The sequence below is a fragment of the Protopterus annectens genome, chromosome 6.part0 (assembly GCF_019279795.1).
Source record: "Protopterus annectens isolate FY-2018-M chromosome 6.part0, PAN1.0, whole genome shotgun sequence".
Lineage (NCBI taxonomy): Eukaryota > Metazoa > Chordata > Ceratodontiformes > Protopteridae > Protopterus > Protopterus annectens.
The window spans coordinates 1,389,453,794-1,389,478,788 of record NC_056737.1 but is presented as its reverse complement, the minus strand read 5'-3'; the positions used below and the strand labels follow the sequence as shown (position 1 = coordinate 1,389,478,788).

General features: G+C 43.8%; 1 protein-coding gene across 1 annotated transcript in view; it reads right to left on the bottom strand.

Annotated features, from left to right (window-relative positions):
• The window catches only part of MGAT5 (alpha-1,6-mannosylglycoprotein 6-beta-N-acetylglucosaminyltransferase), a gene marked incomplete in the record, with an annotated part of 1,206,452 nt that overhangs the window by 796,607 nt on the left and 384,850 nt on the right, over positions 1-24,995 (bottom strand). The window contains 1 exon segment of the mRNA XM_044074935.1: positions 14,220-14,296. Within this exon segment, the coding sequence (XP_043930870.1) occupies positions 14,220-14,296 (77 nt within the window).

Here is a 24,995-nt window from a genome sequence, read left to right as displayed (position 1 = left end):
CCATGCAGCGAGATTGAGTGTTTTCAGCTGACTGTGAAGAGTTTTGCAGCTGTGCGGAGTCAGCAGAAGAGGCATTAGAGGTAGGGGCCAGGGAGGAGTATGTGTTAGGCTCCTCAGGAGTGGGTACCAGTGTTGTCTTGGCCAGTCTGGAGCAATCAGTATCATCTTCGGTCTGTCTGCTCTTGCTTTCAAGAGCACCTTGGGCAGAAGAGGCAGAGGTGGGAAAGTGTAAACTGTCCATGCTGTCCAACTGAATGAAAGGGCGTCCACTCTCCAGGCCTTTGGATGAAAGGTCCTTGAACAAAACTTTTCCAATTGATGATTCCTGTGGGAGGCAAAGAGATCTGTCTGGCCTCCCCCACGCTTGGATTACCTTTGTAAAAACTTGAGGATGCAACTTCCATTCATGTGGATCTGTCATATTTCTGCTTAGATTGTCTGCCAGCGTGTTTTCCAAGCCTGGCAAGTACTGTGCTTGAAGTTCAATTAGCCATTCCAGAGCCAAGTTCCAAAGTGTCATGGCTAGTCTGCACAGGGGGTATGAATGTGTTCCTCCTTGTTTGTTTATGTACCACATTACTGTGGTGTTGTCTGTTCTTATCAATAATTGTCTTGGATGCAGGAGGTCCTTGAAAGTTGTAATTGCATTTATCACTGCTAGCATTTCTTTTTGATTGATGTGAAGGTGCTTTTCCTTTTGGGACCATTTGCCCTGAATGCACCTGTCTGTCATGTGCGCCCCCCCCAGGCGTAATCTGAGGCGTCTGTTGTGAGGAATTGATTTGCTTGAGGCTTGCAGAATGGGAGACCTGTGTTTGTTTGACATGCTTGGGCCTACCATAGAAATTCCTTTTGCAAACATGGAATTATTGGTATTATTGTTTCCAAACTGTGGCTGTGTTGAGACCATAGGTTTTTTAGGTACCACTGAAGTTTCCTCATATGCAACTTTGCACATGGGATTAAAAGAATGCAAGATGACATGAAGCCCAGAGCCTGCAGGATTTTCCTTGCAGTAAGCCTGGTACAATTTGCTAGTGTTTTGAAGTACTGAGTTAGTTGCCCCTGTTTTTCTGGCGTAAGATAGGCCATCTGGGTGTTTGTGTCCAAGTTGTCACCCAGGAAAGTTATTTTCTGAGATGGTGTTAGCCTGGATTTCTCTTTGTTGATTGTGTATCCCAGAGAATTCAGTAACCATGTTGCATAAGCCAGATGTTCCAGAAGTATGTGCTTGCTGTCCGCTTGGATCAGGCAGTCGTCCAAATAATGGTAAATTTGTATCCCTTGAAGTCTGCAGTAAGTAATTACTGATGCCAGGCATTTCGTGAATACTCTGGGCACAGTAGATAAGCCAAAGGGCAATGCAGAGAATTGATAGTGGATTGAACCTGCAAGAAATCTGAGGTATCTTCTGCAGCTTTGTCTGATTGGGACATGCAGGTATGCCTCCTTGAGGTCCAATGTTACCAGCCAAAACTCCTTGCCCAGCATGGGAAGAAGCTGCTGTAATGTGAGCATCTTGAATTTTGGTACGAGTAAGAATGTGTTTAGGATGGACAAGTCCAAAATGGGTCTCCAGTCGGTTCCTTTCCTTGGTACCAGAAATAGCCTGGAATAAAAACCTTGACCTTGTTCGTGAGTAGGTACCTCTTGAATAGCTTTCATGTCTATGAGCTTTGAAATTTGTAGTTGTGCCTCTGCCCTTTGATTGTGTGGCAGGTTTGGCATGCCTCTCATTTTTGGGAGAGTGTGAAAATGAAATCTGTAGCCTCTGTTTATAACATCCAGGATCCATTTGTCTGTTGTGACAATATGCCAATTTCTTGTAAATAATGCCAGCTTTCCTCCCAAGGGTGCTGCCAGCTGAGACTTGCTTGGCATGGAAAGGAGGAAGTCATTGGGTTTGTTTCCTGTATTGTTGTGCACTGTCTTCGCCACCTCTTGGTGCTGGAGTTTGCCATTGCCTGCCTCTATATGATCCTTGAGATTGCCCTCTGCCCCTTGTGCGCCTGTATCTACCTCTTTGGGGCTTGTCCATGGCTGGAAAGGACCAGTTTTTAGAAGGCCAATTTCTGCTAAAATGTGGTGGTTGAACCTGTAGAAAAGCTTTGACAGTTTGCATAGATTTGGATTTTTTTCCATTTTCCCTAGTATCTCCTCAGCATTAGTGCCAAATAGCACATCCTTTTGTAAAGGAGCATCTAGTAGTTTAGCTTTCACATGATCAGGCAAGATTTGTTCCCTAAGCCATGCATGTCTACGAATGACTGATTCTGTAACAGCAGCTCTACTTGAGGCCTCTAGGGCATCATAGCCACATTGTAAGGTGTGTTTACCCACTTGTTCTGCACTATGCATCATATCCTGCAACTCCTTCAAATCTAGTTGTTCAGGTTGAGACATTTTATTTCTTAATTGTGATAACAGAAACTGCTGATATTTAAGCATATGAAACTGACAATTTAAGGCCCTCATGGCTAGGGTGGCTGAGGTATATACCTTTTTTTCCCACCTTTCTAAGGATCTTGACTCTCTTTCGGAAGGTAGTGGATTCTTAGCAGTAGAGGCCTTCATTCCCTTGGGGCCTTGAGAAATGGTTTCAGGGTCAGCATTATGGCTCTTGTAAAGAAATTGGTGAGAGTCAGGAACTCTGTAGTACCTATCAGGCTTGACAGTGGCAGGAGGCAGGGAATCCGGATTAAGGCAAGCCTCCGAATAATCATCATCAAGTACGTCCAAGACAGGAGCTATCGCCAGAGGTCTGTGTTGAGGTAAAAGAAATTCCCTAAGTCTTTTCTTGGAATCAGAAAAGTCTTGGCCTTCCCAATGGAAGTGTTCCCTCAAGGTGTGCAAGGTTTCCCCAAAAGAAAAATCCTCAGGAGGAGATACAGAAGGAATGGACTGCTCTGCATCAGAATCTTCAAATGGGGAGTAAGAGTGTTCCTCTACATCAGAATGTTCTGAAAAAATAGAGCCCTGATCAGAAGAGGGAGAATCTTCCTCCACTCTGGGTCTCTTGTCTGGAGGGGGTTGGGAACCCCTGATAAGAGTAATTAAATCCTCAGCCATTTTAAGCATCTGCTTTTTAGGCAAGGGGCCTGGGGAAGGGCCCTGTGCAACAGGCCTCTTGGGATGCCTGGCTGATTTGGACTTAGTAAAGGCCTTAATAGAAAAGGAAGATGAGGGTCTAAAGACACCATGGGTGGAAGTGGACCTGTCCACATTAGGAGGCTCAACGCTCACAGTGGCTTCGGTGGTTGTAGTCTGGGTATGGGCCGAGGTACCTGCGGTCTCGGTTACAGAAGACACCACCAAAGAAGTGTAGTCTGTAGTCAGGGACTGCATAGGCATCTCATTGAGAACCGGACCACGTGTAGCCAGTTTTGGCGTGGTGTCGGTCCTTGTCCTTGCGTTTTTTGGACAAAACGGTAGTCAGAGTCTCAGACGACATTTTATAATCAAATGCTTTACCAAAAAAGTGTTGGGTGAACTTCACCTGACACTTAATAGTGCGTTTATTGAAAGTAGCGCAAAAGTGACAGCCCGAGACGTCGTGGTCTGGGCCTAAACAAGGTATGCAGAGGGAATGGAAATCCTTATGCGGTATTTGCTTCCCACAAGAAATACAATTGTTAACTTTTTCTGACATCGGTCTGAGGCAAGAAAAGTTTCCCCAACGGGGTACTTAGCTTTAATGAAGACTTCGGTTTCCAATTTTTCGTAAATTCAGGAGCTGGCCGACCGGCACTTGCGAACTGCTTCTGCTTCAGGCACCGCGCGGCAAAAAAGACAGATGAAAATGGCGTCGGCGGTGTCTTATATACTCCTGCCTCACTGACATCAGGAAAGAAAGCAACAGCAACCGACGCCGGACCTAGACTTTGGAATTCGGCCGACCGAGGACCCGCCTGATGGCAGAGAACCCATCTGTGATTACTGCAGCTGTATGCACGATGAACATCTGAGGGGGTAGGAAGGAGGTTGAGAATACTGCAACAGTGAAGAGAAGGACATCTAATGTTATGCAACAGTGAAGAGAAGGACATCTAATGTTATGCTAAGTGTGACATGGATATCCCATCACTGTCCACCAATTAATATGTGATGACCCACCACTGCCAACCAGTAATCAAGGAGCCTCAATCATAACCATTGGCAACAGTGTGGGGTGTTCACTGACAGGATAACGGGTACATACACAGTATTTCCAGATGCAGCTCTCTGCATCAAGTGCAATTTCCCTTAAGAGCACACAAAGACTAGTAAGTCAAGTCCAGGGCTGTTGTCTTCCTCCATATCTCCAATGACATTCCCCACTGACACAGCTACAGAGTTGACATCTCAGCTGAGTGACCAAGCCAAGACCTGCAGCACCTTCTCTGTTCAACCAGTTCTTCGTGTCCCTACCAAAGTAGCTCACACACACACACACACACACACACACACGCACACACACACACACACACACACACACACACCCGGGGAAAGGATGGCACAGGTTTACTATCTATGCCCCCTTCTGTCCAGACTATAAGGTAGCTACCACCAGTCACTCCTGCCAGCTACCTTAAAGCCCTTAAAGGATGTCCAATCTTACTGTGTCATATTAATATTAACACAAAAGGTAGTTTGATCAAGAGCAAGGCTATTAGGAGTGGCCCACACAGTGTCACCAAATAAATATGCATGTACTTTCAAAACATCTCTACACAGATCAGTCACAATGAAAGGTTTAAATATATTTAATAATAAAAGAACAAAACAACACTAAATATACATTCACCATAACATCAGACTTCAAAACCACATGAATCATTTAAAATAACACTGCAGTACAGGCTCACACAAAGAAAAAAATCTAAACTAAGCTTCACTATATTCCTGACTGAATCTAAGAGAATTGTAATATTCCATAGTTAACTTACTATTAGAGCAAGGCAGATGTGAATGTTGCTTCTTTTTGTTGTCAGGGCCAAGACAGAATGCTCTGTCTCACTAAGAGACTTCTCAAAATATCTAAAATATTACTGCTGGGATAGCTTGCAGAATGACAATTTCTGGTCATCTAACTTCTAGTTCTTATGCAAACTCCCATTTCTGGTAGCTGGCAGTACTTAGCATCTACCTGTAAAAATACTCATGCAATGGGCTTTTGCTGAGATGTTTGGCAGATGCTGAAAGTCATAAAACAATTGCATTCCTTCATGCTTTCAGAGTAGCAATTAGTTCACCCTAAAGACAATACAGAAAGCTTCCTATTACAAACTTTGTGCCTCTAGCTGCATTGAAACATGAGAGAGCGCCTTTTTATGGCCTAGCCTATAAAGTAATTTAATTTCAAATATTCTTCTAAAGTTGGCTGGACTGAGATTAACCTTCCAGTTTCCTCTGTTAACATATACATTTAAACAGTCACAATAGTGCATGTACATTTCTGTTCTCTTCCAGTAGGGCACACTGTGGATACATTTTAAGCACAAGCAGTTTACAAATACCTTTTCAACACAAAACTCTGTACAAAGCAGTTTGATATACACACTGCATACAGTTCTAATAAATTTGTAACACAAGCATCTTATATAAGATACAGTTCTAATATATCTGTAAAACCAGCATCTTGTATAAATTAGTTTGATATTACAAAAACTATTATTTACAAAATTCCAGCTTGCTGTGCTGGGAGTGCCTCCCCTTGTCATAGTAACATTTTACATAATTGTACTATATCCTCTCATTTCACTGTTGCAATATTCCTAATATAAGGGAAAGTACAAAAGCTCACAAAGAAACCTAGGAAGATGATGGCACTGAAAAACTCTAAAGAAAGCCATGTAGGAAAGCCCTGGCAGAAGTGAAGGTATACGGGATGAAATACAGTTCAGTGAAACCTTTACTAAATACTTTCTCATCTTACTGTCAGGAATCTTTCATAGAACAAACATGTTTTGCTGGAGAAACATTTGAGTGGTCAACTTGGCTTGGTCTGCAGTTCTTCAGTCTGCCTTTACAGTGGGCTTCATTGTGAATTGTAAAGTGCATACATGGCCAAAAGCTTGTTATTCACCCTTAGATATATCATGTATTTTGAATATTTCAATAGTTATCCATACAAAACAATTCTTTACAGATCTGTGAAGTATGAGAAAAGTACAGTTTTGTACCTACCATAAATGTAGATGTCCGATAGGTATGCATCTGCAGTCATCACATATGGGTTGTCCTGCCTCAGGCAGCCCTTCGGTCGGCCGGATTCCAAAGCCTGGGTCTGGCCTCAGCTGATGTCACACTTTCCCCCGACGTCAGAGCGTCTGGGGTATAAAAGCATCAGCCGACGCCATCTTCCTCAGTTTTTCTTGCCCCAGATGCCAGGTTCCCTCTAGGAAGGCTAAATTTGGAGATATGCAATAAAATTCCAAATATTTGCAAAAATATATATATATACACATGTATATACAAACAAATACACCATAATAGATTCCCCCAGCTAGCTAATAGAGGGGTAAGCACCCTAGGAATACCACAGAGGGGAAGGAGGGAGGGTAAATCTGACTGCAGATGCATACCTATCGGACATCTACATTTATGGTAGGTACAAAACTGTACTATGTCCTTCAAGGATGCATCTGCAGTCATCACATATGGGTAGAATACCATAGCCAATCTGGGGGTGGAGGTACTAAGTCAAGGATGGTGTAGTTAAGATACCCTGCAGGACTGCCGTAGCAAAGCCTGCTCTGGATCTGGAGTATAAAGGTAAATTGTAATGCTTGGCAAATGTATGCACGGAGCTCCATGTAGCAGCTTCTAAAATGTCCTTGGTAGCCACCCCTCTTAGGAAGGCTGTGGTGGTGGCTGTGGCTCTCGTGGAATGAGGTCTAATGTTAGCTGGCACAGTTTTTCCATGAAAGGAGTAACAAAAACGAATGCAATTTCCTATCCATTTTTAAACTGTCTGTTTGGAAATTGCTTTTCCTTGTGCCCCAGCAGCATATGCTACAAACAACTGGTCAGTCTTTCTGTAACTTTTAGTTCTGTCCAAGCAGTAGCGCAATTGTCTGTGTATGTCCAGGGTGTGCAGAAGTCTCTCCCCTTTATTTTGTGGTTGTGGGAAGAATGTAGGCAAGTGAATAGCTTGGTTCAAAGATACCCTGGATATCACCTTTGGCAGAAATGTAGGATTGGTCCTCAAAGAAACTCTGTCTTGATGAAAGATAAGAAATGGCTGCACTGCCATTAAAGCTTGTAACTCGATACTCTTCTTGCTGAGGTTATGGCAAGAAGGAAGGCAGTTTTCCAAGACAAAAACTGTAGATCTGCTGATGCTGCTGGTTCAAAGGGAGGAAGTGTTAGTTTTTCCAACACAAAGTTAAGGTCCCAAGTAGATAGAGGTGGTTTCCTTGGAGGATTGATGTTTTTGATTCCTCTTAGAAACTGTCTTAGGAGAGGATGAGAGAAGACAGGTGGATTAACATTGTATTCTGCTGAGATTGCTGAAGCATGTATCTTAATGGAAGAGTAAGACAGGCCACTGTGGAACAATTCTGCCAAATATTCCAGTATATGTGCCATGTTCATCACTGTCACATCTAGGCCCTTTGTTGTGTTCCAGGTGTGAAATCTTTTCCAGGTGTGAAATCTTTTCCATTTTGCTGAATATGCCTTCCTTGTGGAAGGCCGGCAAGCTTCCATAATAATATCCTTCACTCTCTGGGATAGGTTATCCTGAGGAGGAGTCATGGTATTCTCCAGGCAGTTAGCTGCAAGGTTTTCAGGTTGGAGTGCAGAGTCCTGAAATTGTGCTGCGTCAGTAGGAGTGGCCATAGGGGGAGAGGCCATGGTTTCGTCTGTGACATGCTCTTTAACAGTGGGTACCAGTGCTGTCTTGGCCAGTTTGCAGCTATCAGAATCACTCTGGGCTGCTCTGTCCTGATCTTCATTAGGACCTTGGTCATTAATGGGAGAGGTGGGAAAGCATACACTGTTAGAGCTTTCCAGCTGAAAGAGAGAGAGTCCACTTTCCATGCTTGTGGGTGGTATGTCCTTGAGCAGAATTTCCTCAGTTGATGATTGTGGGGGGAAGCGAACAGATCTATTTCCGGCCTTCCCCAAGATTGTGTGATGAGTAAGAAGATGTCTGGGTGCAGCATCCATTCGTGTGCATCCATGGTAGTTCTGCTTAAGCTGTCTGCCAGTATATTGTCGTTCCCTGGCACGAACTGGGACTGTAGCTGTATGTTGAGTTTCAAGGCAAGTTCCCATAGGTTCATTGTCAGTCTGCAAAGAGGGTAGGAATGGGTGCCTCCTTGCTTGTTTATGTACCACAACTGTGGTGTTGTCTGTCCTTATGAGCAGGTGGCCTTGCTGAAGGAAAAGTTTGAAGGCCTCGATTGCGTGCATCACTGCCAGCATTTCCTTTTGGTTTATGTGCATGCGCAGCTCTCTGAGACTATAGCCCTTGGATACATCTGCCCTCCATGTGTGCTCCCCAACCTTGATCTGAAGCGTCCATGGTGATGGTTTGGTTGGCTCTTGGCTTGCTGAAGGGCAACCCGCTGTTCGATTGGCAGGCTTGAGCCCACCACAGAAATTCCTTTTGAAGGCATGGAATGAGTGGTATCAAAGTTTCTAAGCTGTGACTGTGCCGAGTCCATAAACTTCTTAGGTACCATTGTAATTTTCTCATATGCAGTCTTGCTTGCGGAATCAGAAGACTGCAAGATGCCATGTAACTCAGGGCCTGCAGGATTTTCCTTGCAGTCAGCTGAGTTTGTCTTGTCAGATTCTTGAAGTAATCCGGTAGTTGTTTTTGTTTTTCTTCTGTGAGAAAGGCCATTTGGGTGGTTGTGTCTAGATCCGCACCCAGAAAAGTTATTCTTTGGGATGGAACCAGTCTTGATTTGTGGATGTTGACTGTAAATCCCAAGGCCTGTAGCAGGTGGATGGCATAGTTCAAGTCCTTTAACAAAGTTTGCTTGCTGTCCGCTTGTATAAGCCAGTCATCCAGATATGGGTAGATTTGAATCCCCTGAAGTCTGCAGTGTGCAATTACTGATGCCAGGCATTTCGTGAATACTCTGGGCGCAGTAGATAAGCCAAAGGGTAATGCTGAGAATTGATAATGCTCTGACCCTGCAAGAAATCTGAGGTGTCTTCTGCAGCTTTGTCGAATAGGGAATTGCAGGTATGCCTCCTTGAGGTCTACAGTCACCAGCCAAGACCCCTTGCCCAGCATGGGAAGGAGTTGCTGTAGAGTCAGCATTTTGAATTTTGGCACAATGAGGTAAGTATTCAGTGCGGACAAGTCGAGAATAGGCCTCCATTCATTTTCTTTTCTTGGAACAAGGAATAATCTGGAGTAAAATCCTTGGCCTTGTTCTGAAAGAGGTACCTTTTCTATGGCTTTCATTTGCATTAAGTTGGTAATTTGCTTCAAAGCCTCTGCCCTCTGATTTGGTGGCAGGTCTGGCATGCCTTTTCTTTTTGGCAAAGTGTGGAAATGGAACATGTATCCTTTGTCTATTATTTGCAGTGTTCATGTGTCCCTTGTAATGCTGTGCCAATTTTTTGAGACTAAAGAAAGCTTTCCGCCCAAAGGTGCTTCTAATTGAGCCCTGGTCGGCGGAGTCAAAATAAAGTCATTGAGTCTGTCCTGGTGTAGCAGTTGTAGTTCCTGCACTACCTCTCTGGTTGGGAGGCTGCCACTGACGGCCTCTGTAGGAGCCTCTAGCTTGCCCTCTACCTCTGGCACGCCTATTCCTGCCTCTCTGAGATCTGTCTGAGTCTGGAAAGGACCAATTCTTAGTAGGCCAATTTCTGCTGAATCTCGGTGGTTGGACTTGCAGAAAGTCTTTGACTGTTTGCACAGATTTTGCCTTTTCTTCAAATTTCTTTAAAACCTCTTGAGCCGTGGAACCAAATAATTTTTGCTTTTCCATAGGAGCATCCAAAAGCTTAGCCTTAACATGGTCTGGCAGAGATTGTTCCTTCAGCCAGGCATGCCTACGTATAACTGCACCTGTCATAGCTGACCTACATGAAGCTTCCAATGCATCATAACCACACTGCAAGAAATGGTTACTAACCTGCTGGGAGTTATGCACCAGATCCTGAAGGGATTTGCGATCAAGGGGTTCAGAAGAGGACAGTTTCTTATGTAATTCATCTAACAAATACTCTTGGTACTGTATCATATGAAATTGACAATTCAATGCCCTCATGGAAAGAGTTGCAGAAGTATACACTTTCTTACCCCATCTCTCTAATGCCCTGGACTCCCTTTCAGAGGGTAGAGGATTTTTAGCAGTGGCAGCTGCAACCCCTTTTGGCCCCTGGGAAATAGTTTCTGGATCAGCAGAGTGGGCCTTGTACAGGTGTAGATGCGAGTCCGGGACCCTGTAGTACCTATCAGGTTTGGCAGGAGCCGGAGGGAGAGAGTAAGAGGCTGTACTATCATCAGAGTACACATCATCAATCACATTCAAAACAGGAGGTTTAGCTAAAGGCCTATGTTGAGGTAAATGTAAAAAGGTCCTTAATCTCTTTCTAGAATCAGAAAATTCCTGACCCTGCCATTGAAAATGCTCTCTCAGAGTGTAATGTCTCTCCAAAGGAAAACTCTTCAGGAGGGGAGGCCGAGGGAATAGATTCTTCAGCATCAGAATCCTCATAGGCCGAATAAGCCTCCTCCTGGTGGTCTGACAGAGCAGAGCCTTCAGTGGATTCATCTGAAGACTGGGGGGTCAGAGGCCTCAACCCTGGGCCTTTTGTCTGGAGGTGGTTGAGAGCCCCTGTCCGGATGAGGTTGGGAACCTCTAATTAATGAGATCAGATCCTCTGCTAGGCTAAGAATCTGAGAGCCAGTAGAAGGTCTCTGAGAGGAAACCTTGGGAGGCAAAGCTTTAGTAAGTTTAGCAGCTTTAGCCCTAGAGAAAGCCTTAATGGACATGGAAGCAGGGGGTCTGGCAGCACCACGTGCAGGAGTAGACTTGTCTAAAGGAATGGTGTCGGAAGATTCCTGAACACCGGTTTCAGTAGGTAATTCAATAACAGACTCGGCCGGGGCCTCCGGGGCCAAGGTAGTCGGTTGTGCGGTTTCGGTAATAGGAAGAACTAAGGACTCGGTTTCAGCAGAGACCGAGACACTCGCGGTAGGCCTGACCATGGTTTCACCCGAAACCGCGGTCCGCGTATGTCGGTCCTTGTCCTTCCGTTTTTTGACTAAATGCGAAGTCGGAGTCTCTGACGGCATCTTATAAGCAAAACTAGCCCCAAAAAATTCCTCTGCAAACTCCGACCGGCGTCTAAGAGTTCGTCGGTTGAAGGAAGCACAGGCTGAACAGGCCGAGACGTCATGGTCTGGGCCTAGGCAGGGGAGGCAGTGAGAGTGGAAATCCTTATGAGGTATTTGTTTCCCACAAGTTAAACAATTAACTTTATCTGACATCGGCTGAGGCAAGAAAGAGTCCCCAACGGGGTACTTAGCTTTTCAAGTCTTCGGTAGCTGAATCACAGGAGCTGGCCGACCGGCACTTGCGAACTGCTTCTGCTTCGGGCACCACGCGGCAAGAAAGACTGAGGAAGATGGCGTCAGCTGATGCTTTTATACCCCAGACGCTCTGACGTCGGGGAAAGTGCGACATCAGCCGAGGCCAGACCCAGACTTTGGAATCCGGCCGACCGAAGGGCTGCCTGAGGCAGGACAACCCATATGTGATGACTGCAGATGCATCCTTGAAGGACATCACTGTGGGTTTTGTAGTTAGATTAGTTCAATTTAAAACAGTAGAAAGATATAACATTCCAAAATTTATTTCATGCTGAATTGGCATTTGAACTTTCAATGCCATAATGTTGAGTCCATTTCCATGCGGTGAAATCATTTTCTTTTTCTTTGCAGCTAGCAATACTCATACATCAACTGCACCAAGTAATTTATCATACAACAATCATGTAGGAAAGGCAAAAGGGTACATACAGTTACATGTACCCTTAATGTAAAAGCAAAGAGCTTTTAGAAAGGCCAGCAAGGACTTCTTGCACAGCCTCAGCTTCATTTGTCATTTGGGTACTCTACTCCTGTCCCCTAAAAATGATATCATCTCTTCTTGGCCTTACCTCTAAGGAGGTGAAAGCTTCTTTGACATAAGCAGCATGACAATTTATTTTAAATTAGGACTGTTCATTTTTTCTAAAAGATTCAGTTTTGTGGCATCAAATTATGAGAGTCAGATTAGAAAACCTTTTTTTTTCATCTTCAGGCATTCTTGCTTCTAAATTATGTACAGAGTTTTTTTATGTCTGTAATGCCAGTCTGCAAACTGCAAACAAAAGTAAATAGAACAACTTTTTTTTAGACTGTAGCAATTAAAGTAGATAGCTCATGCAAAGAAATGGGGGAGAGTGCAGAGATATTAAGGGTAATGTAGGGCATATTAGAGGCCTGCAGTTCCAATCTCAGGACTCATTCATTCTCTTCCCTTTACCTATGTACATTTTCTTCTAGCAAAAGTCATGTAAATGAGCCCTATAAATCTCTCTCTTTTTTTTTTTTTTTTTTTTTGTAATCAGGAAGTATAGCTAAAGGCCTATGTTGAGGTAAATGTAAAAAGGTCCTTAATCTCTTTCTAGAATCAGAAAATGTAAATGTAAAAAGGTCCTTAATCTCTTTCTAGAATCAGAAAATTTCAGGAGGGGACAGGAGAATCCAACTGTTTTGCTGCACCTCTGTGACAGTTGCAACTTCTTTTTCATCATGTACATGTACCAAAGAATTGCAGCAGGAATTCAAAAATATCACAAACCTATGTTTACACACAATCACAATATTAAGGTACTCTGACTCCCAAATTCAGCACTATAGTAAAGCGTTTGCCTTAGTATTTGGATTACAAATCTCATTCCTCAACAGCAGAAAATATGTTCTCAAGCATTGTTACATTTTTACATGCTGGACCCGGTAAATGCAACAAAGTACTTTACTTGTAATAAAAATGGCATTTAATCATGCTGTTTACAAGTCAATATACTGAAAATGCAACTACTTAATATACGAGCAGAAGGGAGCAATGTGCAACCACAACCATTCACTCTAATCCCACATTGTAGGCTCCACAATATCTAATGCATTCTACAAGCAAGTTGCCTTAAACTTCAGTGCCCTCATTATACATTTATACCCACTTTTCTGTTGTACCCTTACACCAATTCTGTATCTGTAAAGCAAGGTATCCCTTTTTGCAGTTTATATTAGCCTTGCGGTAACTGCTTTGCTTTTGGGCTTAGGTCATAGCTGAAGACTCCAGAATATCATTTACACAGTTAAACTGCACACTTAACTTTCTTAGGTAACCATTTCATGGTGCCGCAACCATTTCCAGCATCTTAAAATGAGTTTAGTAATAAAATATGGCCAAGAAAAATTTTTCCATTTTCATCAATTTGATCTGGACCAGAAATGATAGTACAACTATGAATCTTATTAAAATTTAGATTCTAATTTTTGGTTTAAAAATTTACTACCTTTCTCATAATGGCATAAAAATGCAAAAGCAAAATCATAGCAATATTCCTTAAATAAAAATAAACCACCCAGGAAACACCACTTCAGAGTTATGCCTACTACAAATAAATAAAAATAAACAACCCAGGGAACACTGCTCCAGAGTTATGTCTACTGAAACTTGCCATTAATTTAAGGTGATCCATTAATAAATACATTTAAACACAGCATTTACCCAGTAATTGCATTTCCTGTTTTTCTCCTTTCATTTCTACAAGATATTTGAAAAAAAAGTTTTCAGTTTCATCTGTGCCTTGTGGTCATCTACCTTTTCTTATTCAGATTTTCAAGCATTCACAATTTACATTCTACCATCCCAAACAGACACTCACACACACACTCTCGCACTCGCACACTTGCGCGCACACACACACACACACACACACACACACACACACACACACACACACACACACACACACACACACACACACACACATCAAATTCACTTCTCACATGGAAACATGGTACTCTGTGGGCAATTTTTCAACAATGCTATACTTTCTTCACATACATGGCAAACTTCAATGTGGATAGTTACTTTTGAACTGCACTATTTTTTTCCTGTGCTGTGCAGTCAATACTTTTAATGAAGTTTGAAGTGCAAGTTTTTGAAAAAAGTTGGTAACTCGAGAAGCCATTAAAAGATATCTGATCTTACCTTTACTTTTCCCTCACAGTGAGGGAAGCCATCCATAGGAGGCAATTCACACTGTTCCTGAGCTCCATTTAGGAGATCTGTCAAGAAAGCATGAAATAAATCCAACTTAGTATTAGCGTGAAATAAATCCAACTTAGTATTTAATAATTAATATTCTTTTTCAAAAGGCATCATAAGAAAAACATTTTCTCAGTAGTGCAGTCTCTGACCCATATACATATGGGATATCTTTCTTGGAATAACTTACTCACACAATCCAAATGTAACTAATAAAAATGCATCTGCAACTTTCTGTCAAGCCTTGTACAGGAAACCAAAGAAACATACTTGCTAGACACAAGATAAAATCTAACTTGTAATGCTAATTTTTTTTTTTTTTTTGTTAAAGCACAGCATGTTTTAAATGCTTCATAATATTTCTCAATATCCTATGACAAGTACTTGAAGAACTGGGATAAGAAAAGCAAATGGATGACAATTCAATGACTCTCAAGAAAGAGGCAAAACGATAGCTCTGCTGGAGACAGGAAGGGAAAATTATCCAGAAAGATCACTGATTTGGAGAAAAACATCATCTGGAAGGTCAGTGTATCTCAGTTAGGAAGGTTGCCTGTAACCTCATCCTCAAGGACCTTTGTTCAAAAACTAGTCACCATCCTTCATTCCACAGAGTGTCACACTTGTGCCATGATTTATCCACTTGACTCACCAAAGCCTCTGGACCCCTGCAAGTTACAGGACACTCCCATTACTACCAGACCTCTCCCCTATTCATGCAGTGTGCAGCTACTGTCCCACTCTCCTGATGGCACAAATGCATCCTGTATCCCAAAGTAAAATTTGGGGGGCATCTGTGTTACAATGTGGGGATCCAGACAACAGATTATCTTCAACCCACCTTTACTGGGCAAAATACTCTCCTCCCACAATTACGCCAAGAAAGATGCAAGTAAACTAGTTCAGTGACTGACAAGACCCTCTAGAGAATCCGGTGCAACAGAGAATCACCAATCTCTGCTGAAAGCCAAGGAAGGAAATAGTACAGTTTTGTACCTACCATAAATGTAGATGTCCGATAGACATGCAACTGCAGTCATAACATGTGGGTTGTCCTGCATCAGGCAGCCCTCGGTCGGCCGGACTCCAAAGTCTGGGTCCGACGTCGGCTGATGTTGCATTTCTCTCCGACGTCAGAGCGGCTGGAGTATATAAGCATCAGCCGACGCCATTTTCTTCAGTGTTTCTTGCCCCAGGTGCCCTCCAAGGAAGGCTGTAATCAAATTGGTAGACAAACAGGATTCCAAACAAATAAAAGAGCAATAAAACAAATACACCATAACAGATATCCCCAGCTAAGAGTAACAGGGATAGGAGTGAACCCTAGGCATAGAGGGGTATGGAGGGAGGGAAAATCCGACTGCAGTTGCATGTCTATCGGACATCTACATTTAAGGTAGGTACAAAACTGTACTATGTCCTTCAAGAATGCAACTGCAGTCATAACATGTGGGTAGAATACCATAGCTTAGTTGGGGGAGGAGGTATGCTCTAGGAAAGAGATGGTGTGGCAATCAAACCCTGCAGGACTGCCGAAGCAAAGCCTGCTCTGGATCTGGAATATAGAGGGAGATTGTAGTGTTTGGAGAATGTATGCATGGAGCTCCATGTAGCAGCTTCTAGAATGTCCTTGGTAGGCACCCCTCTTAAAAATGCTGTAGAGGTGGCTGTAGCTCTGGTGGAATGTGGTCTGACATTGGCTGGAACAGTCTTTCCATGAAAGGAATAACAGAATCTGATGCAATGTCCAAACCATTTAGAAATAGTCTGTTTTGAAATTGCTTTTCCTTGGACTGCAGGGGCGTAAGCTACAAAAAGTTGTTCAGACTTCCTACTGGCCTTGGTTCTGTCCAGGTAGTATTGAAGTTGTCTGTGAATGTCCAAGGTATGCAAAAGTCTTTCCCCCTTATTCTCAGGATTGGGGAAGAAAGCAGGCAGATGAATGGCTTGATTTAGAGGAAACCCTAGATACCACCTTTGGCATAAAAGTAGGGTTGGTCCTTAATGAAACCCTGTCTCTGTGGAAAATAATAAAGGGTGGTATTGCCATTAGGGCCTGTAGCTCTGAAACCCTTCTTGCTGAGGTAATTGCCAACAGGAAAGCTGTCTTCCATGAGAGAAATTGCAAATCAACTGAAGCTGCTGGCTCAAAAGGAGGTAGAGTCAGTTTTTCTAAGACAAAATTGAGGTCCCAGGCTGGCACTGGGGCCTTTCGTGGTGGCTTAATGTTCTTGATTCCCCTGAGGAATTGTCTTAGTAAGGGGTGAGAGAAAACAGGAGGATCAGTGTTGTATCTAGCTGAAATAGCAGATGCATGCATCTTTATGGAAGAATATGAGAGGCCGTTCTTTAACATATCTGCCAAATATTCCAAGATAAGTGGGATGTTCAGCAATGATGCATCATGTCCCTTGCTGGTATTCCAGTTGCTGAATCTTTTCCACTTTGCTAAGTAAACCTTTCTGGTGGATGGTCTTCGAGCCTCTGTTAGTATCCGCTGAACTTCCTTGGAGAGAGATAAGCTGAAGTTATTTATGGGATTTCCCAGGCTGTTAGCTGCAGTGTCTGAAGGTTTGGATGCAGTGTTTCGAAATTGTGTTGAGTCAAAAGTAGAGGCCACTGAGGGAGGGCCCACCTCCTGATGTGACATATACTCCGTAGTAGTGGATACCAGTGTTGTCTTGGCCAATCCGGAGCTATTATGATTCCCTTGGGCTTCTCTGCTTTGATCTTTAGTAATACTGAGGTCATCAGTGGCAGAGGTGGGAATGCATAGATTGCTAGGGAGTTCCAGTTGAATGAGAGGGCATCTATTTTCCAAGCTTTTGGATGGTATGTCCTTGTGCAAAATGTTGGTAGAGGATGGTTGAGGTGAGAGGCAAATAGGTCCACTTCTGGCTTGCCCCATGTCGAAGTGAGTTGTCTGAAGGCCTTCGGATATAACCTCCACTCGTGTGGATCTGTGAAATTCCTGCTTAGGCTGTCCGCCAACACATTGTCTTTTCCTGGAACAAATTGGGATTGTAACTGGATGTTTAGGCTCAGTGATTTCTCCAAAAGGTGCATTGTCAGTCTGCAAAGGGGGTAAGAGTGGGTGCCCCCCTGCTTGTTTATGCACCACATCACAGTGGTGTTGTCTGTCCGCATCATTAAATGGCCTTGCTGGAGTTGGTGTTGAAAAGCCTCGATGGCATGCATTACTGCCAGCATTTCCTTTTGGTTTATATGCAGATGTGTTTCCTTTGGAGACCATTGTCCTTGTATACACCTGCCTTCCATGTGCGCCCCCCATCCAAGGTCTGAGGCATCTGTAGTCATGGTCTGTGTTATCTGTGGTTTTTTGAATGACATACCTGTGTTTTCCTGTCTCACCGAGGCCCACCATAGGAATTCCTTTTGTAGGCATGGAATGAGTGGTATGACTGTCTCCAAGTTGTTGCTGTGTTGAGACCAAATGCTTTTTAGGTACAATTGAAGCTTTCTCATGTGTAGTTTTGCTAATGGAACCAGTAGAATGCAGGATGCCATGTAACACAGGGCCTGTAGGAATCTCCTTGCAGTCATCTGGGTGAGTTTTGCTAAACCTTTGAAGTAATGAGTTAACTTCTCTTGCTTGTCTTCTGTCAGGTAAGCCATCTGAGAGGCTGTGTCTAGTTTGGCTCCTAAGAAGATTTGCTGGGATGGCTGCAGTCTTGACTTTTGGAAGTTGACTGTGTATCCCAGAGCTTGAAGTAATCATATGACATGATCCAGGTTTTTTGTCAACATCAATTTGTCGACCACTTGTATGAGGCAGTCGTCCAGGTACGGGTAAATTTGTATACCCTGGAGCCTGCAATGATCAATTACTGAAGCCAGGCATTTTGTAAATACTCTGGGCGCAGTAGATAAGCCAAATGGCAATGCTGAGAATTGATAATGCTCTGGCCCTGCAAGAAATCTGAGGTATCTTCTGCAGCTGTGTCTGATAGGAACATGCAGGTATGACTCCTTGAGGTCCAGAGTAATCAGCCACGACTCCTTGCCCAGCATGGGAAGGAGTTGCTGTAGAGTCAGCATTTTGAACTTTGGTACTATGAGAAAGGTGTTTAATGCGGACAAGTCCAGTATTGGTCTCCATTGAGATTCTTTTCTTGGAACAAGGAACAGTCTTGAGTAAAACCCCTGTTCTTGTTCTTGTTGTGGAACTCTTTCTATTGCTTTCATTCGAGTCAGCAGAGTGATTTGCTTGATAGCCTCTGCCCTTTGATTTTGTGGTAGGTTTGGCATGCCTTGTTTTCTTGGTAAGGCATGAAAATGAAACCTGTACCCTCGGTCTACAATGTCCAAAATCCATTTGTCCTTTGTCAGTCTGTGCCAGTTTTCTGCAGAGATAATTTCCCACCCAAGGGAGCTTCTAGTTGTTCCCTGGTAGGCGGTAGTAGAGGAAAGTCATTGAGTTTGTGGTTGTTGGGCAGGTGAAACCCCCTGCGTCACTTCTTTGGTTTCCTGGCTGCCATTGTCATCCCCTGTAAGGGCCTCTGTATTGGCCTCTTCCTCGGCCACGTCTGTTCTTACCCCTTTGAAACTTTTCTGGATTAGGAAAGGACCAGTTTTTTGAAGGCCAATTCCTACTGAATCTGGGGGGTTGAACCTGGAGGAAATCTTTCACAGTCTGAACTGATTTTGCTTTTTCTTCAATGGTCTTTAACACATCCTTAGCATTTGCACCAAAAAGCTTGTTCTTTTCCAAAGGTGCATCCAGAAGTTTTGCTTTTACATGATCTGGTAGAGGTTGATCTTTTAACCAAGCATGTCTACGAATCACCGCCCCTGTCATAGCTGCCCTACATGAAGCTTCCAGTGCATTGTATCCACACTGCAGGAAGTGATTGCTTACTTGCTGAGTGTTATGTACAGCTTCCTGCAAAGTCTTCCTGTCTAAAGGATCAGGGGAAGCTAATGTTTTTTGTAAATCTTCTAAGAGATAATCCTGATATTGTAACATATGAAAAAGGAAATTTAAAGCTCTCATAGATAAGGTAGTGGATGTGTAAACCTTTTTGCCCCATCTCTCTAATGACCTTGCGTCCCTGTTGGAGGTCAAAGGATTTTTTGAGGTGGAGGCTGAAACTCCTTTAGGCCCCTGTGAAATAGTTTCCAAATCAGCAGTATGGGCCCTGAATAAATGGGAATGAGTTTCTGGGACCCTGTAATACCTGTCTGGCTTGGCTGGAGCAGGAGGAAGAAAATCAGGGGTAGCACTAGAGTCAGAATACAAATCATCCAGAACATCAAGTACAGGAGGAATAGCTAAGGGCCTGTGCTGAGGCTTCTTAAGGAAAGTCCTAAGGCTTTCCTAGAATCAGAATATTCCTGACCCTGCCACTTGAAATGTTCCCTCATGGTGTGCAGAACTTCCCCAAAAGAAATATCCTCAGGAGGGAGGCCGAAGGGATGGAATCTTCTGCATCCGAGTCCTCATAGGTCTGGAAGAGCTCTTCCTGGCTATCAGAGTGGACAGAGCCCTCCGAGTCTTCATCTGAAGGAGTAGGGTCAGAGGGTTCAACCCGGGGCCTTTTATCAGGAGGAGGCTGGGATGCTCTCTCAGGATGGGCCTGTGAACCTCTAATCATGGAAATTAAATCAGCAGTCATGGACATAATTTGTGTCTCCGGAGTCGGCTGAGGTAAGGATTTAGAAGTAATATGCTTTGTTTTGCTGGCTGCCTTAGCCCTAGTGTAGGCCTTAATAGACATGGCCATAGGAGGCCTGGCAGCTCCACGTTCAGGAGTGACCCTGTCTACAGCAATGGTCTCGGGCATTTCCTCGGTTTCGGTATCCGGAGGAAAGTCTGTAACTGGCGTCGTAGTAATGTCTGGAATCGGAGTCGTCGGTAATGCGGTGTCTTCGGTTCGGAGCGGTGGAGAGACCGTCTCAGAGGGAACCGGAGCACTCACGCTAGGTTTTGGCGTGGAGTCGGTGGTAGACGCGGGCCGAGGATGTCGGTCCCGGTCTTTTCGCTTTTTGGGAGTCTGCGATGTCGGAAGATCCGACGGCATGGTGTAAGCAAATTTATCGCCGAAAAAATCTTCAGCGAACTCCGCCCCGCGCCTGAGAGTACGCTTGTTGAAGCGAGCACAGGCTACACAGGCTGAGACGTCGTGGTCTGTGCCCAGGCAAGGGAGGCAGTAAGAGTGGAAATCCTTATGAGGTATTTGTTTACCACAAAAAAGACAATTGTTAACTTTTTCAGTAATTTCTGACATCGGCTGAGGCAAGAAAAGGTCCCCAACGGGGTACTTAGCTTTTTTGATGACTTCGGTATCATAGAATACAGGAGCTGACCGACCGGCACTTGCGAACTGCTTCTGCTTCGGGCACCGTGCGGCAAGAAAGACTGGAGAAAATGGCGTCGGCTGATGCTTATATACTCCAGCCGCTCTGACGTCGGAGAGAAATGCGACATCAGCCGACGTCGGACCCAGACTTTGGAGTCCGGCCGACCGAGGGCTGCCTGAGGCAGGACAACCCACATGTTATGACTGCAGTTGCATTCTTGAAGGACATCTAAATTGTACTGCTATATTATTCTCTATGCCTTATGCAATCATGAATAGCATGAAGTCTACATTTTATATATTGCAATCTGTCTAACGTGAGACATATTCCTCACTAAGTACAGTAAGCTATACTAAGACTGCACTTGAGACTAAATGTTTGGAGCATACAACCTGAAATGTATGTGACAGCTTATATCAAATAAAATTTTTTACCAGTAACTACAAACAGTAGGCAGTTTTACAGCTTTACTCTCCAATGCATTACCACAGTAAATGAAGGCAGTACTCTTTTGTAAACATCTACTACTCTAATTCCTACAGTCACAATGCACCTTCAATATTTAATAAACAAAACAGATTCATTACTACAGTCTGCTCAGGTACAACCTCAGCAAACTGCATGTAGAAAAAAATGAAAATGTGGCATAAGCAGGCAAAATGCAACAGAAACCTTAAAAACAAAATGTGACTAACTGTATCACCTCGGTGATTTGTATTACATGCCCAACACTAAAACAAACCACAAGCAAATGTTTGTCAGCAACATCATTCCAGTAATGTGCTATACACACACTGAACTGTAATCTTCCTAAAATAAACAAAAACATCTAGGCAGTCTGCAAGAAAGTACAGTTTTGTACCTACCATAAATGTAGATGTTTGAGTGTTCACCCTGCTGCAGTCATCACACTTGGGTTATCCTGCCGTCAGGCGGTCCTGCAGTCGGCCGGATTTCCAAAGTCTTGGTCCGACGTTGGTTGCTGTCGCCTCAGCCCTGACGTCAGTGCGCCAGGGATATATATATTGCAACCGACGCCATTTTCTTCAGTTTTTCTTACCCCAGATGTCAGGTGCCCCCAAAAAGGTGATCCAAATTAGTACCAAAAGGTGTGAACACTGTACAGACACAAAATCCCTTCAGCTATAAGCAAATACATCAGTAAGGCATAGCAAAGATTTAGTCAGTAGATCAGAGGGGTTGGAGGGAGGGTAACCTGGACTGCAGCAGGGTGAACACTCGAACATCTACATTTATGGTAGGTACAAAACTATACTATGTTCATCGTGTTACCCTGCTGCAGTCATCACACTTGGGTTGAGTCCCAAAGCTAAGGTAGGGTGGAGGCATCATAGAGGGTTAGTGGAGGCAACGAGGCCCTGCAGAACTGCAGTGGCGAAGCCTGCCCTGGACTTGGAATAAAGAGGTAAGTGATAGTGTTTGGTGAAGGTGTGTACAGAACTCCAAGTTGCAGCTTCTAAAATTTCCTTGGTAGGAACCCCCCTGAGAAAGGCTGTAGAGGTAGCTGTTGCCCTAGTAGAGTGGGATCTAATGGTAGGAGGAACTGGTTTCCCCATGATGGGTATAACAGAATCGTATGCAATGGCCTATCCATTTAGAAATGGTTTGCTTGGATATGGCCCTCCCTTGAGAAGCTGTAGCATAGGAAACAAAGAGCTGTTCAGTTTTTCTGAAAGCCTTAGTTTTATCCAAGTAGTAACGAAGCTGCCTGTGAATGTCCAAGGAGTGCAGGAGTCTCTCACCTTTGTGCTGTGGATTGGGGAAGAAAGTGGGTAGGTGGATGGTTTGATTTAAAGCTACACTGGAAACCACCTTAGGCATGAAGGAAGGATTAGTTCGTAGAGAAACTCTGTCTTGATGAAAAATGAGGAAAGGTTCCACTGCCATAAGTGCCTGTAATTCTGAGACTCTCCTAGCAGAAGTTATTGCCAGGAGCAGGGCAGTCTTCCAAGATAGGAACTGAAGGTCTGCAGAAAAATCTGGTTCAGAGGGAGGTAGCGTTAGTTTTTCCAGAACAAAGTTGAGGTCCCATGTTGGTGTAGGGGCTCTTCTAGGTGGTCTAATGTTTTTTGCCCCTCTGAGGAACTGTCTTAGGAGAGTATTTGAAAATAAAGGTGGATTTGTGTCGTAGTGAGCTGAAATAGCTGATGCATAGATCTTAATTGAGGAGAAGGAAAGTCCTTTATGCAACATCTCAGCTAAATACTGTAGAATGTGAGGCATATGAGGCTGAGTTGTGTCTTGGCCTTTAGTTTGGTTACAAGCAGAAAACCTTTTCCATTTGTCCAAGTAAGCCTTCCTGGTGCTTGGCCTCCTGGCTTCTAGAATAACATCCAGTACTGCTTGTGAAAGAGGTGCAGGTTGGATACTTAGTTGATTTGCCATGCAGCCAGGTTTAAGGTTTTGATTTGGCTGTGTAGAATCTGCTTGTTCTGCTGCGTGAGCAAATGAGGTATTTGAGGCAATATCCATGGTGGGCTGTGAGCCATATTCTTCAGTAGCGGGTACCAGTGCTGGCATGGCCAGTCTGGGGTTATGAGAATCATTCAAGGTTTTTCCTTTTTGACCTTCAAAAGTACCTTTGTGAGAAGAGGTAATGGAGGAAAGGCATATATGCTGTCAGGTTTTTCCAACTGAAGGAGAGAGCGTCCACTTTCCAAGCTTGATGGTGGAATGTCCTTGTACAAAATTTTGTCAGCTGGTAGTTTTGAGGACTGGCAAACAGGTCTATATTTGGTAGGCCCCATCTTTGAGTTATCATTGTAAATATTTGTGGGTCTATTCCACTCGTGGGGATTTTTGATGTTTCTGCTTAGGTCATCTGGCAATGTGTTTTTCTGTCCTGGCAGGAATTGAGCTTGTAACTGGACTTGGTAGTCCAGAGCTGTGTTCCATAAGGTTATTGCTTGCCTGCAAAGAGGGTAGGAATGTGTGCCCCATTGTTTATGTACCACATTACTGTGGTGTTGTCCGTCTTTATTGCAAGTTGTCCTGGCTGTAGTAGATCCTTGAAGGCTGTCAGAGCTTTCTGTACAGCTAGCATCTATTTTTGGTTTATGTGCAGTTTTCTGTTCTGCAGTCCATAGGCCTTGAATGCATTGCCCTGCCATGTGTGCCCCCCAGTGATAGTTTGCCTGGGTGGGGGCAAGGTGAAAGGCTGACCCTTGTTGAGGTGACATGCCTGTGCCCACCATAGAAATTCCTGTTGAAGGCAGGGAATGAGAGATATCACTGTGTCCAAGCTGTGGCTGTGTTGAGACCATACGCTTTTTAGGTACAACTGTAATTTCCTCATACACTTTTTAGGTACCACTGTAATTTCCTCATATGCAGTTTTGCAAATGGTATTATCAGAATGCAAGATGCCATGAAGCCCAAAGCCTGCAGAATTTTTCTTGCAGTTAATTGGGTCTTTGTTGCCATTGTCTTGAAATATTGAGTCAGTTGTAATTGCTTGTCTGGTGTAAGATAAGCCTTCTGGGCCGTTGTGTCCAAGCTGGCACCCAGGAATGTCATTTTTTGTGAGGGTACTAGTTTTGACTTTTCGTTTACTGTGTACCCCAGACAATTTAGTAGATGCCTCACAAAAGCCAGATGTTGTAGGAGAATGTCTTTTCTTTCTGCTTGGATGAAGCAGTCATCCAGGTATGGATATATTTGAATTCCTCTTTGTCTGCAGTATGCAATTACTGGTGCCAGGCATTTTGTGAATACTCTGGGCCCAGTATATAAGCCAAAGGGCAGTGCAGAGAATTTATAATCCGTTGAACCTGCAATGAAACGGAGGTATCTTCTGCAACTTTGTCTGATAGGGACATGCAGGTATGCCTCCTTGAGGTCCAACGTTACCAGCCATGCTTCCTTGCCCAACATGGGAAGTAGCTGCTGTAGTGTTAGCATCTTGAATTTGGGAACTTGTAAGTACGTGTTTAGAATTGAAAGGTCCAGAATTGGTCTCCAAGCATTTTCTTTTCTGGGTACTAGGAAGAGTCTTGAGTAAAATCCTTGGCCCTGCTCTTGAGTTGGTACCCTTTGAATGGCTCTCATGGCCATGAGAGCTGTAATTTGTTTTTGAGCCTCTGCCCTTTGATTTTGTGGCAGGTTTGGCATTCCTTTTTATTGGCAAGGTGTGAAAGTGGAATCTGTACCCTCGTATAATTATGTCTAGGACCCATTTGTCCTTTGTGACCATGTGCCAGTTTTCTGCAAATAGTGCTAGTTTTCCCCCCAGGGGGCTGACAAAAGAGCTTTGTTTGGCCAGCTGAGGTGCAAGTCATTGAGTTTGTCTTCTGGTGGATTGAGACTGGTCTTCTCCTCCCTTCTGGGTTGGAGTGCCCCATTGGCGAGGTTTATACTGAGCTTGTGGTTGTCCTCTGC